Source organism: Pelodiscus sinensis, chromosome 6 (assembly GCF_049634645.1).
Source record: "Pelodiscus sinensis isolate JC-2024 chromosome 6, ASM4963464v1, whole genome shotgun sequence".
NCBI classification, from domain to species: domain Eukaryota; kingdom Metazoa; phylum Chordata; order Testudines; family Trionychidae; genus Pelodiscus; species Pelodiscus sinensis.
In genome coordinates, this window is record NC_134716.1 from 32,762,480 (window position 1) to 32,777,532 (window position 15,053).

Sequence of the window (15,053 nt, forward strand, 5' to 3'; positions counted from 1 at the left end):
ACAGGGAGGACGGGGCCTGGCCTCTCCCCTTCCTCACTGGCCTGTCCAACCTGTCAATCAGGCTGAGCTGGAGTGTTGGCTACTTTCCATTGTCTCTGGGGTCTGTCAGTCTCATGAACCCTTCCCCTTCTGAAACTGGGAGCTGGCAAACCAAAAAACTCCCACAGAGTTTTAGTAAGGGGTAACAGTCCCCTTACAATAACAATGAACTGGTCAAAACCAATGTGAAAGAGACCTGACTCAAGAGACATGCTTTCCAGCTTTGCTTTGATCAAATATGCTATTCACTTTAACAGGGAGTCTACAGCAAATGAGAACAAGTGTATAATGTATTTAGGGAGCAGAATCAAATTTTATGATGGCATAAACATCTAGACGGCAGACACCGGAGAACATTTTAAAATAAATTACTGTTTATAAAAGAAAAGTAGATCCAAGTCTACTTATAATTAAGTTTTCAAGTTAGAAAGGCAGTTGAGCCATGTAGCTGGTAATTTGAGGTCTCTATTTGAATGTATTTTTCCCTGTCTTTATACTAATCTATTTTTGAAAAACACAAAATGATGAGCGTTATGGTTTGCAGTCATACGGAGGTTGTGTTTCCTCTGGAGTGTCTCATACATTCTAGACAAAAATAGGACTGAAATCTAAACAGCAATTGCAGTGCACTGCTTTGAATTATATGCTGCTTTGGATCCATGTTTAAAAACTGGGCAAAAGTGGGACCTTATTGAAAATCAAAATCTTTGACTGAACTAGATATTACTGGTTAACTCAATTAAAAAACAACAAAACAAACATAAAAAACCCCTAGCAATGTTTCTGCATTGTTCTGTTTAGAATTTTTTAAAAAGTATGTGTTGTGTTTTGGGGAAGGAGGTCCTTTTTCTGGACATTCCAGCCATTCAGTTAACTAAAGTTTTTTCTCAATAGTTAACTCTTGAGACCAAACCCTAATTGTTTTAAGAGTTAAAACCATAGTGGGTCCTACTGAGTCCCTTGGAATGCTAGGGAAGCAGGAAGTGAATTGACAGGACGTCAGGAGAACCAATGGAAACAGAGTATGGGCTTTTGAATTATGGGCAGTAGCCCTTTTTGTTCTTGTTGTATGGCCAGAGAGAGCCTGAGAGGACAAGAAATAAGCCAGGGAGCTATGGATGGAGAATCCAGCGACATCCATGCCTAGGGAAGGAATAAGTCTTGAAATGTGAATAGAACAGGAAATATTTAGTCAGACACAAACAGGTTTGGGTTTCTTGGACTTCTTTGTGCTGAGCTCATTTAACTACCGCCTTACGCTGTAACTTTCCAACTAAATCCCAGGGAAGCAATTATCTGTGTTTTAAACCTTTTTTTCCCAGTTGTTCTGTAACACCTAGCCACCAAGCAATGTTTCACTAAGGGTACATAAGGACATACTGGAGGTATCCCAAAATAGCTACCCCACTTCTTTTAAATATGCCCGTTATTTTGAAATATTTTTCAAAATTATGGGCACGCTATTTTGGCATCTCTGTAACCCTCATTCCATGAGGGATAAGGAATGTGTTGAAATAGCACATTATTTTAAAATTTGGTACTGTGTATCTTATTACACCCTAAGTGTTTTCTCTTTTTTTATATTAATAGAAATCACCCTTTTAAGGCCATGTGTCCTAGAAGGTGAGCATTTCTGTGTCCATGTTCCTAAGACTGCAAAGCCAAACTGCTGAGAGAAATTAGTTTTCAAGCTCTCTTCAGATGGAGGGTTAAGAATGAATTCCCAAATGCACCTTCTTGGGTTTTCAAATTTTTTTTGCATTTCAGTAGTGGCAATGATACCAATCTAAGGCCAGGAAATCAGTGACCTTCGAGAGTTTTTAACAAAAGCCTTTAGTGGCAAGGTATTTTAAAATCTCCTGCAGGTCCCCACCTTTTGCACCCAAAGTGCCAGAATGGGGAACAGCCTTGACAGCACATACATTTTCTCAGTATAAATGTGGGACCTGACTAATGTAATCTACCACTGTAAATCAGAAGTCACATCCCTGAAATATGTAGAGCTACAATGATGTAAATTTAGTATGAGATGAGAATCAAATCTAAACTTTTCTCTTTGTGCATGTAAAAATAGGGATTTACATATATGCAAGCTGGTCATTCAAACCAGATAAATATTTATGAATATATTTCTATACCAATTTTTAATTGCAATCTGAATGACAGCAAGCCAACTGTATACTAAAGAGAACCCCCGATTAAAACAATTCACATTTCACAAGCAAGAGTGTATTTAATAAATTGTGTATGAGCTAAAATCTCTCTCAAAGACTGGATTAGATTAAGGACAATCTCGATGGAGATGAGGAGACTATTTTTCAGGGACTATATTAATTGTTATAGCATTCCTTTCCTTTTAAAGATTATTTAGATAAACATTTCATAATTCCATTCTAGATCTTGGTAAGAAGATATAAACAAACATAAATATACTGCTTATTACCTGGCTTGGAGAGGGCAGTGAATGGAGGTCTATGTTTCTGGGTTATTTGCTGTACAAAGAACCAAAGTCTTCTGACTGTGAGTTGGGCTTTTTCCCTGTTATTACACAGTTGAGTGGGGTCATGCTCACTCAGGTGCCAGTTCAACACAATACTTAGTGAGGGTGACTGGTCGGCTGTGTCTAGACTGGCCAGTTTTTCTGGAAAATCAGCCGCTTTTCAGGAAAAACTTGCCAGCTGTCTACACTGGCCGCTTGAATTTCTGCAAAAGCACTGACTTCCTACTGTAAGAAATCAATACTTTTTGCGGAAATACTATGCTGCTCCCATTCGGGCAAAAGTTCCTTTTGCGCAAAAGTTTTGCGCAAAAGGGCCGGTGTAGACAGCTGAGATTTGTTTTGTGCAAAAAAGCCTCGATCGCGAAAATGGCGATCGGGGCTTTTTTGCGCAAAAGTGCGTCTAGATTGGCCACGGATGCTTTTCCACAAAAAGTGCTTTTGCGGAAAAGCGTCCATGCCAATCTAGATGCTCTTTTCCGAAAATGCTTTTAACGGAAAACTTTTCCGTTAAAAGCATTTCCGGAAAATCTTGCCAGTCTAGACGTAGCCGTCATGTTTAAAGTTAAGCACACACTTTCGTGCTTTGATGGATCAGGACATTTGTGAGGGGAGCTCTGGGGAAGGGCAAGGATGACCCCCCTCCACACCAGACCCCGCTTCTCCCTGCCCCTGTCCCACCTCTTCTCCCTCTGGTAGTGGTGGGGGAAGAGGAACAACATGGCCCCAGCTTACTCTGCATCTCAGGCCGTGATGCTCTGCTTCCTGCTGGTGAGTGCAAGGGCAGTCCTGCCCTTCCCCTCAGCAATGCAGACAGAGGAGCAGAGAGAGTTGGAACCACAGTAGTCTGCTTTCCCCTCTGCTGACGGTGAGTGCAGGAGGGGGAGCGGATTCCTTGCTAGTCTGCCTGCTGGCTACTGGCCAGTCCCTTGCCCCCTTCTGCCCCAAGTGTTTGGAGTCTTGTGACCTCTCATGGCCCCCCAACACATTACCCTGCATTCGTGTATATTTTCAGTAGTAACCTGAGGAAGAACTGCCAATGGCTTATTTCAAGGTCTACTGCAAATTTACAAGAAATGCGTAGATTTTATTGTCCATTAAAATACATTTTCATTTTTAAAAAGTTGAATTATACAATGAAGCTAGAAATGTTTCTGTCCAGAAAATAACTGAGTGTTCCTGTGAAAGATCCAATCAATTCATTATCTATATAAAAATTACTTCATAAAACTATAGATTTAAAGGACAGTACTTGGGTAAAATAACCAAAATTTGTTTTAAAAAAGAATTCTTTGCACTTGCAGCAACTTTCATATGAGGATCTCAAAGCAAACTTGAGTTATCTGTGTATCTGTGAGGTAGGTTTATATTTTGTCTATAGATGGGTGAATTGGGCACAGAGAAATTAAATGCTTGCGCAATAGGTGGAGGTGCTGGAAATGGAAGGAAGAAGTCTATCCCCTGGTCTGACCTCTGTAGAACATTTCTTCCCTAAAATGAATACTTTCATATAGTGAGGAACAAGTAAAGCATCTGATATTTTATTGTCCTGTTTTTCTGTGTGTTTGTGTTCCTAGGTCATTACATTTCTGTGGACACTTCCTGGGGAACTCAGGGTGAGAAAGCAGTACTTAGCAGTCCTGAACTACATTCTGAAGAGTGGAGCTGCATCAGGCTTATCTATCAGATTGCAACAGCCTCAGAGCCGTCATTTGATCCTACCAGGCTAAACCTGTATCTGAGGTTACAAGGAGAAAGCTTTGATCGTTTACTGTGGTCAGCCAAGGAGCCTTCAGATAGCTGGCTCATAGCCAGTCTCGATTTAAGAAACACCACAAAAAATTACAAAGTAAGCACAGTTGTAGAAGATAGTACTGGATTTACTATCTGGATGCTGGAATGTACTGACTCTTGTTAAATAGAGAGACGAGGTGGGTGAGATCATATATTTTAATGGACCAACAAGCTTTTTTGCAGCACAGGGCTCTTCTTTAGGTTTGGAAAGAGTCTTCAGTATTATTCAGCCAAATGTCATAGACCTGAAGAAGAGTTCTGTATAGCTCATAAACATGCATTTTTCATGAATAGAAATCGGTCCACTAAAAGATATTGCTTCACATACTTTGTCTTGCTAGCATCCTGGGACCAATGCAACTACAACAACTCTGCAAACTACATTGGCATTCTTCTTGCTTTTCCTTGTTTTCTGTAGGAGAATCTTTGAGTAGTGAGAACACAGAAAGAGAACTCAGTAGAAAATAAAAGTTTTTTCATGGGAACCTTGACTTTGGCTTTCACTCACTTTCCTCTGCCATGTGCTTGAGGACCTGAATATGCAGGCCTAATATATGCAAATTCAGTGGCAGCTAGGTGCACAAAGGATTTCAGATTAATACATAGTTCCTTCAGTGTTGTCAGGGACAATTCTCCAGATAAGCCATGGAGCAAGCAGGGGCTGCTAGAGTGATATGCAAAAATCAGATCTGAGCCGGCATGGTAATTGGACAGAAAGAGTAAGCATACAAGGGCACATACATAAGCAAGTTGCTACTTCCCAAAAGATGAGCTTTGGTGCAAATGGGACCTCGCTTTTTAAGGTCCCAGTCAAAATAACTCCTATAGTGAATGATACTCAGTTTGTGTAACTGTGAAGGATGAAAGAATTAATCCCTACTGTAACCTGTTAGCTGCTGGTTCCAGAGCATCTGTGCATTTAAACACTGATTTGCTAATCTGCATCAATCTATCTACTAATTCTGTCTCTAAAATAAAGTAGTTATTGCTGACTTCCATCATTTAAATAATTCAAGTTGTCCCTTGCCAAATAAATCAATTAGTAATTTACTAATCTCCCCAAAGCAATTAGTAACTTTTCCAAATAAATCAGTTCTTACCCCCACTTGGATTAATCAGCTATGCTCCCAGATCAGTAATTACTTCCCAGTCCCACTCTTCTTTAGAGAGCTTTTGTTACCCCCGTACTCACTGGTTCTTGCTTCTGCTCCCCTATCCTCAAAGGTGGTTAGAAGCTTACAGGGCAGAACTGATATCCAAGTGCCTTTCCACAGGGTATCTGGTAATATCTTTCTTCACTTTCCAGTCTGGTCCAAATGCTCCCAGCTCAGTGCTATGCTAGTTTCTATACTCCCTTGCTAGCTGCTTCCAGCTCTCGTTGAGCCATCTTGAAGCTGTTTCTCCAGGTCATCACTGTCTCACTGAGTGACTGCATTAGAACGGTCCCCAAGTTCCATTTATATTGAGACATACAAGCATAGAGAACTTCAGCAAGTCCTCCATTGTCTTGACAAGTGGCAGGTCTATGCTTTTGGTCTTGTTTTTGTCATAAAGCTCCTGGGAACAATAAAGAATAGCTGGTGATGGAATGAGGAGGATGGGCATCAATGTCCACAAACTGTGCATACACACATGCATAAGAGTGTTGAGCTGAGGTGGGTGTGATGTGTTTTGTCTCAACAGTGGAACTGCAGCTGCGGTAAGTTCTATGTCTGAGCCCGTCCCCATGAAAGTAAATGAGAAATGTTCTGTTGATTTTAGTGGGAGCAGGAGCATGTTCTATGCTTGTGTGTAAAACATGGTAGGTTAAATTGATCTGTGATGTAATGCTGTTCAAGTCACCGGAGTGATCTAGGAGATGAATTTTTTTCCCAATAGCCTCCAGGAGGAATGGGAGGCACATTGATACATCTATAAAGCAGCAGTAGCATGCATAACTTCTAAGTGTTTGTCTTGCCAGCATTTGCTAGGGCCCCAGAGCTGGAGCCATGGCCTGGTTCCCATTCTGCTCACACATGTCTCTTTTGGACATGTGCCTCTGGAGCACTTGCAGCCATATGATAGCTCCCCTCCCGCTCCCCCATAGGCGTATTAGAGCAGGGAACGCAGTAGTGAGCTGCCTGGGCCTCCTCAGCCCATCCTACTTGAGGGAAGCCATAATTGTGAGGATTTGAGAGAGAGAATCTGTGGATGTTTTATCTCTTTATAGTAAATTAATGTTCAGGCTTCCTTTTATTGCCTATCAATGTGCTTTAGCACTGACTAGAGGAAAGAGAGTAGTACAGTCTCTGTGCCCATTCTCTCCTTGGCTTCTCTATTGGACTGCCAGCAAAGGCATCTCTAGTGATTAAACCAGGACAAGACCACTACAGTTATTTAGCTACTCCAATATAGCAGTTTTAAAGTTCTGATATAGTAATGGAAATATTGGCACCAATTATACTATTGTGTTTATATCTTCCAGCTTGTACTGGAAGGTGTACTGGGACAAGATAATTCTGCCAGTGTAGCAGTTTTTGAAATTAAAATAACTACCGGATATTGTATTGGTAAGTATTATCCCTCCTACCATGTGTATAGATTAAATTTAAAAAATTATTAGAAAATACTCTCTCATAATCCATGTAAAATGTTTTCTATATTTAAACCAAGCAGATGTATGTGTACATATATAGATCTATATGACAAGAGAGCTTCACTTAAATGTATGTCAAGTACCAGAGGGGTAGTCGTGTTAGTCCGGATCTGCAAAAGCGACAAGGAGTCCCGTGGCACCTTTGACTAACAGATGTATTGGAGCATAAGCTTTCATGGGCAAAGTCCTTGCATCTGGCAAAGTGGGTCTTTGCCCACGAAAGCTTATGCTCCAGTGCATCTGTTAGTCTATAAGGGGCCACAGGACTCCTTGTTGCTTTTACTTAAATTTATATATTTTATTTCTGGGCTATTTATTGCACATTTAAGAGCTGCTATAGGTCTCACAAAGGTAGACTAGCTGAAGGTAGACACAATAGCTGCAACCCTGGGTGTGTCTACATAGCAGGGCTTAACTTGAAATAAGCTATGCAAATTGAGCTACGTCAATTGCATAGCTTATTTCAAAATAGCTTATTTTGAAATTGGGAGCATCTACACAGTATTTATTTCGAAATAGAGCACTCTTCCTCCAACGTCCCTCACCCCTCATACAATGAGGGTTACAGGAATCAGAGTAAGAAGTCCTCCAGCTTGACAGTATTTCAACATTATTTCAGAATAGCTGCCTGCTGCATAGATACGGGCTAAGTTATTTCAAAATAATGTTGCTGTGTAGATGTACTCTCTGTGACTAGCTGTCCTTTATGGAGACAACAAAGCAGCTCCATATAGTCACAATTGTACGGATGAATGTACTTAAAAGAAGGAATTTAACTCTTTTAATTCCCCATAATATATCTCAGAGATCCCTACCAAAGTTATAAAATTGCAATGAATAGGAAATATTTACATTTTTAAATAACTTTCATGGTGGACGAATCAGAATTTTTTCATTCCTGTGTGTATAATAAATAACACTACTTTGGAATGTTATCTTTTAGTCTAACATTTTACTGTGCTTCTAAAAACTTACTTAGCACAGTCCTCACATGCCTAATAATTTACACACACTTTACTCTTCTTTGGACAGGCCGGCTACTTTGGAAACACAAAGAAGTTTAAAAATAATCATTACATCTGTTTGGCTCTACAATGGACACTCAATAGACAGGGGATCCTTTTTGTTTTACAGCACCAGCCCTGCACCAGTCACAACAGTCTCTGCCATAAAGCTCAGCTATCCAGCTCCATTCTCTAGCCTGCCTACCTAGCTACATGACCAATGCTCCCAGCCAGCCCCTCACTGTATCTCCCTGCACATCCACTCCATTCCATTGAGCCCCATTCCACTATAGTTCACCAGTGGAAGCACTGGTTTGACAGACATGATGAAGTGTGGTGTAGTGTCAGTACCTTGTTGATTACTGTGCTTGGGCTGTGGGCTGTGGGGGACCCCCACTGGCGGCTGTCTGTAAGCACTGCCCAGCAGGGGTTATCCTGCTGCTCCCAGGATCAGGGCTGTCCTTAGGCATACGCGGAGTATGCCGTTGCGTAGGGCACCACATTTTCTGGGGCACCACTCTGCCAGTCCAGGATGGAGGGGAAGCATACACGTGCACTCTGCACTGGAGCCAGTAGGGGCGCTGCCGGCTCCTATGGCCCCGCCAGAAGACCCCACCAGGCCGAGGAACTCCAGTAAGGATGCCGGCAAGCTCCTCAGGCCAGCTGGAGAAGGGAAGCTGTCAACCCGGGCGGCAGTGTTGGAAGGAACTGGGGCTGTGCTGGGGGTGGGGTCACGCATGGCAAGCCGGAGGGGGCAGGATCACGCGTGGCTTGGTGTTGCGGCGCCGTTTTAAAAAATGACCAAACCACGGCTCAGAAGGAGACGTGCTAAGCGGGGTGTGGTGGGACCGGCTGTGTTGTGATGGGCCGGGGCTGCGAACGCCGAGTGGCCCAGCTCCAGCTCCAGCTCCAGCACGTGGTCTGGAGCCTGGGCTGCGGGGACTTCTGGGGCCCGAAAACTCTAGCCCTAAAAACAGGAAGGCAGAAGATAGGCAAGGCAAGGGCGAGGGCAAAAATAGGGGAAAGGGGTGGGAGAGGAAGAGGCTTGTGCTGATGGGAGGGGGGCAGGTCAGGAGAAGAAAGGGGAAGGCACCAAGGGACAGTGGTGGAGGAGAGACAGATGCGGGGGGGGGGGGAGGAGCAAGTGGAGACAATGAGGAAAAGGGCAGGAGGGGAGGTGTCAATTGGAGGAGGGACAGGGTGATGCTGGGAGAAGAGAGGGGAAGGGCATTGGGGGCTAGAGGGGGAGAGGGAGGTGCTGGGAGAAGGCTTAAAAGAAGGGGTGGGCATGAGACATGGGGATGGAGCAAGTCATGTGTGAGGGCACAGAGGGGCATGAGGGGAATCGGGGCAGAGGGTGGTGAGGGGGTGGGCATCAGGGAAAAAGAGGACAAAGGGGGCAGGAGCAGTGAGGGAAGGGGGAGGCACCAGGAGGGTGCAGGGGTAAGGGAAGGTGCAGGTGCCAGGGGATTCTGGGGGTGAAGCAGAAGGGCAGACACCTGCAGTGGAGAGACCAGCACCAGAGGAGAGAGGCAGGGCAGGTGTGTAGAGGGAGGTGTTAGGAGAGGGGATGAGGAGGGGTAGCTCACATGATCAGAGTGGGGCTACTGGAGGAGTGGGAACAGGGGGAAGAGAAGGGCTGGTGGAGGGAGGCAGGTCTCAGGAAGGCTGAGGGCAGTGAGAAGGGCAGGAGTCAGGACAGCAGATGAGGGTGAGGGGTTGGGGGTCAGCAGGCACCAGGGGAACTGATGGAGCAAGGGGAGGAGACATGGCAGTAGAGGGAAAAGGTAGAGGTTTATAAGATATTTATTAATAACTTGGGTGCCACAGTGGCATATCCAAACAAGCCACATGACCTCAGTACTTGTGCACAACACAAAATTCATTTTGGTAATGGGAGGAAACTCTTAGAGGGAACACTTCCCCCAGCCTCTCTGCCCCTGAGTTAATGTCACACATATTGAGGTAATGCAATTGCAGGATAGTTGCATGGGGGGCAGGGTTGGTGGGGGTCAAACTAATCCCTAGTAGTAGGAGGATGGTGGGAAAAGTCCTGGGGGGCGGGTGGTCACATGACACCTTTTACTTTTGGTGATGTGTCCATCTTGCCCCGAGAGTGTTGCCTCCAGAGGCCTGGTTGATGGGGATCGGGGATGTGGCTAATGGGGTTCAAAGAGTACGTTTTAAAAAAATTCTTGGGTGCGCACCCTAATGAAATGTGCTGTGCACGCCTATGACAGGAAGCAGTGGCGCATTTAACAGCAGGGCTGGGTCCTAGAAAGAGCCGAATGCGCTGCCTGCAGCAGTCTGAGGGAAGGGATTGGCTGTTGGGGTTTCTGGGAAGTGGAAGGAGTAGGCGTGGAAGAGCAAGTCAGGCATAGGGGCACCAGTTTAATAATCTCTCATAGGGCACCATAAATCCTAAGGACGGCCCTGCCCAGGATGGTAGCAAAACCGGTTATACAAGTTAGGGGAAGAGAGGGACAAAGGACTTGCGGGCAGGGTTGTGGAGGAGGGAGGGAGTGGCTGTCTGGGAACCATGAGAGAACAGGCTAAGCTGGGGGCTAGGGGTGATGGATCCTAACCCTAGGGACCTGAGCCATCCTGCCCCTCCCCCGGTAGCCTCATCACGTATGTGTTATGCTGTATTCTGGAAAATCAATAAACCCCTCTCTATTCTACTGTCTAGGGGAGACTGTTCTGGCTGCTACGGGGGTGCAGGATTGGGAAACCCCAAACTCACCGTCACATAAGGGGCAGAAGTAGTACGCTGAATCCCTTTTTTGGCATTTGCTTTATTTTAATTGGTGCTGAGGTCCAGTAACTAGTAGATACCTTAGCAAATGTAAAAAGAACAAGTGGGGTTGAACAGGAGGTAACACAGCAGTAGTAGCAGTAGTAGTGGCTATGGTAGTGTGGCAGTTTACATTGCTTCCCTTGGTAGGTAGCTAGTAAGCCCTGTAGCTGTTTTTCCTTAGATTGCAGAAGGCTATACCATTATCTTATAATGTAGATGTTTAGCAATAGTCTTTCTTGCAGCTTCTGTAGTAAGTATATGTGCACTGAGGTGGCATTAAATCTTCATGACCCTGTCTGCAATTGCAGAATGTGACTTTGAAGAAAATCATCTTTGTGGCTTCATGAACCGCTGGAACCCCAATGTAAATTGGTTTGTTGGTGGAGGCAACGTTCGAAATTCGCAATCCATCTTTCCCAGAGACCATACACTTAACAGCGAATTGGGTAAGCGGCAAGTAGATTATTTAAAATGCTAAATTGTACCCACAAAAGCATCTGTCTTTTAACTTTTAAGTGGAGGTAGCAACTAAAGGACCCAACCAGGCTGCATGATCAAAAGATAAATTAGACTTCTTTACTTGTGCTTACCCTGTTGTCAATGAAAAATAAAATAAATGGTTGGAGAATAATATTGTGGCATTTATAATGCTCAAGGGAAGGGCTGCCCTTTAAGAGAAAGTTAGCAGGCCAGGTCCTAGCTACTCAAAATTTTCCTTTGTGCCTCTCCTCCTGAGGAAACTTTCTTCAGATCTAGGCTGAGTGGGACAGAAAGGTAGTGTAAAGGCCAGCTATTCTCCATTTCTTTCCTAGATAGTGTAAATACCTATGGATTTGGCACAAAATTCAGAAGGCAAGTGACTGTCTTATACATAGCTCCAAGAACTAGTATCCTGGTAAATGGTTCCCGCTCTAAATAAATGTCTCGTATAAGGGGAAGAAGATCAAGATATCTCTTGTAATCACTTTTATTTGTGGTAACATTAGACTAGAGGAAACTGCTGCATTTGCAGGGCTTCAGCAGTTCTGAAAATCAGGCACAGGTATCTTGACTTGAGCATTGAGAAACTGAGGCACACAAAATTAGTAAACTTTTCTACAAATTTTGACCATAGATTCTGAAAGTTAAAAAGTACCTGTGTAACTTGAACTAAGAAACATGAATGCAAAAGCTAGTTAAACCTTAACTTGTGCTCTAAAAATAGTGTCATACTCAAATTATAGTACTGTCTTCTACTTTTGCTCTTGTAACAGACTTTACTGATTTTCATGTGATCTACTAATTTTGATAATACAACAAATGACTGTAATGTTGCTACATTTAGAGCAGTGGCTATGATTCAGGTAGACGTCTAAGTAAAACTCATGCATAAAAAATCTTTATATTGGGACCCTGTTCTGACCATCATCATTTGCAAGGGATAACAATTCAGATCTTAAAAAATGTGAAGTGTGTGACAAGACGAGACATTAGGAAATTAAAAGTGATAGCTGACACTCCTTTCTTAACTCATGCCATTGTGCCTTTGCCCCGTTCAGCCACTGTTGTATGAGTTGAGTTCAGACTGTTGGTCTAACACTGCTTGGCCCTCCAGACAGCTAAGAAGTTGGTAACCAATTTAACTTTAGTTTAATATGTTACACTTTCACTAGCCTATACTTGGTGACTAGTTGTTCAAAACTTTTTACCATTTGTGGATAAGCTTGCCACAAACAGTGAAAATTAAACTGAGCCAACTGGTAATGCTGTATTGAAGCACTGAAAAGGCCTTCAGCCAACTGCAGTTGAAATGAAACTAAGGTTGGCAGGATCGTGGCGAAGCAGGAACTTGCCAGACTAGTAAACCAGACAGTTGCGGCCAAGTTGGCCCTTCTCATAGTCCAAGATGAAGTGGTCAACAGCTAAAGCTTCCAAAATTCATAAACTATCAGCTGATTGTTTGGGTTACAGAGATGAGGAAGATCCCCAGCAACAAACCAACACAATTCTTAAAATGTTAACTCTGAAATAGCCTGTGACTATGGCATTTCAAACAACTGTTGTGTGTATTTTCAATCTACTGAACAACATTTTTTCCATTGTAAATCAAATTTTTGATCTATATATGTTATGTCCTGTAACTGTGACAGCACTGGGTGTGCAGAGACAGAGAGACTGTAAATGCATACATATGCATATGCACACACAATTTAGGTAATCAGAAATACATATAAAGTGTCAAATTCTTAGCTGGTGCAAATCAGCATAACTCCACTGAAGTCAATGTATCCACATCAGTTTATACCAACTGAGAAGCTACCCCATAACGTGTCTGCAGGAAGTAACCTATTTCAGTTCTAATCTTTCTGAGACATGGTAAATGTTTGTCCCGTGATTTATTTTCAGTTGTGAGCATCCATCAAAAAGTTTGGAGAGTGGGTCTTTTTTCAATTTAAAGTAAAAGTGAAGGCTTAAGATTACTTGGAATGCAACAGGTGAGGATTGAGATTGGCTTATTTACCTCTGGTATCCCAGTTTCTCAAAATCACAATCCATCAGTGATGTTCATAGGATTGTGCAGAGAGAAGAGGAGAGAAGAAAAAGGGAACCAACATCTGTAACTTGTCAAATGAAGAAAGCATTACTATTATTAGCATTTCTAAGGAGGCCTTCACAGTAGTTATCCAATGCGTATAATGTAGATAAGCTATATATCACATTTCTACTCATCTGTTGATACTTATTGCCACTTTCACCTTTGTATATATTTAAGGGCTTTTATTTATGTTTTAGGTCACTACATGTATGTGGACTCTATTTATATCAAGCAATTCCAAGAAGTGGCCCAGCTGGTCTCACCTAAGACAACGACCCCCATAGCCGGTTGCCTATCATTTTATTACCAACTTCAGCAGGAGAGTGGAATTGTTTTTACTCTCTACATAAGAGATATGAATGGTTTTTATGAAGAGATCTGGAAAACAGACAGTGAAATGAGTACAGACTGGAGTTTAGCAGAGGTTAATTTTGATGCACCATATCCAATGGAGGTAAGACTATCAAATACTTGTGCAGTATAGCTATATCTTTCATAGTTTGCATTGCAGCTTCATATGTTAGGGTATGTCTACACTACATGGCTCCGTCGACGGAGCCATGTAGATTTGTTTATTGGGCAAAGGGAAATGAAGCGGCGATTTAAATAATCGCCGCTTCATTTAAATTTTCATGGCTGCCGCGCTGAGCCGACAAACAGCTGATCAGCTGTTTGTTGGCTCAGCGCGCTAGTCTGGATGCTCCTCTGCCGACATCAAAGCCCTTTGTCGACCGCCCCGGTAAACCTCATCCCACGAGGAATAACGGGGCAGTCGACAAAGGGCTTTGATGTTGGCAGGGGAGCGTCCAGACTAGGCGCTGAGCCAACAAACAGCTGATTAGCTGTTTGTCGGCTCAGTGCGGCAGCCATGTAAATTTAAATGAAATGGCGATTATTTAAATCACCGCTTCATTTCCCTTTGCCTACAACCCTAATCTACATGGCTCCGTCAATGGAGCCATGTAGTCTAGACACAGCCTTAGTGCTGTTGATGTACCACTTCCTTTCTACGATGACTGTCACAAAATCAAATAGAACATGTTTATCCTGTTGTTATGTCTCTTACCTCCAGAGGGTCTCCTAGTGGCTAGGCATGACATTGCAGGGATAGTCCCCAATCTAGCACTCTCTTTTATCAGTCTTTTATGTATAGGTCCCTGATCAGTTCATTCCCCTTCTGGGGTTAATAGAACCATCCCAAAAAATAGTAAATTCAAAGTCCACCTCCTGACCTCTAACTGGGGCTTGATGTTCTCAACTTCTTTCATTTTTATTGCCTGAATTTCCCCCTCTTGGTAGGAGAAGAGGTAGGGGAACCTGCCTGCTCTCTTCTCTGGGTTCCAGCCTAGAGACCTTATTTAGGCAGTTAAGGATTGTTCCTTCAATCCCACCACCATTTTCCCTCTACGTCACTCATTCGTGTCCTCATAATATCTGCAGACTCTCTTGTTCCTGCATTTACTCTGTGGTTTCTCATAGCTTCTCCTGTGACTAGCTCTGGGGTCACCTCTTACAAGCCAGTCTCAGTTCCTCTCTGCAGCAGATGGACTGTACTACTAGCAATTCTTTGCCTCTTTCTTCAAGGCAGTCAGTAGCTTTCTCCTTTGAACAGGAGTGCCTCTCAGTTCCCTGGAGCTGATTCACATCTTTTGCCTTAGGTTAATCAGTTTCAAGGCTTGTGCCAGGTCCCTTCCTGTTGGCTTTCCAATCTG

At 43.3% G+C, this 15,053-nt stretch overlaps 1 protein-coding gene across 1 annotated transcript in view; it reads left to right on the top strand.

Moving 5' to 3' along the window:
• MAMDC2 (MAM domain containing 2) overlaps positions 1-15,053 on the top strand; it is a gene marked incomplete at its 5' end in the record, with an annotated part of 101,616 nt that overhangs the window by 43,422 nt on the left and 43,141 nt on the right. Inside the window, 4 exon segments of the mRNA XM_014581011.3 lie at positions 4,114-4,385; positions 6,795-6,879; positions 11,075-11,212; positions 13,539-13,795. Coding sequence (XP_014436497.3) covers positions 4,114-4,385; positions 6,795-6,879; positions 11,075-11,212; positions 13,539-13,795 — 752 coding nt within the window.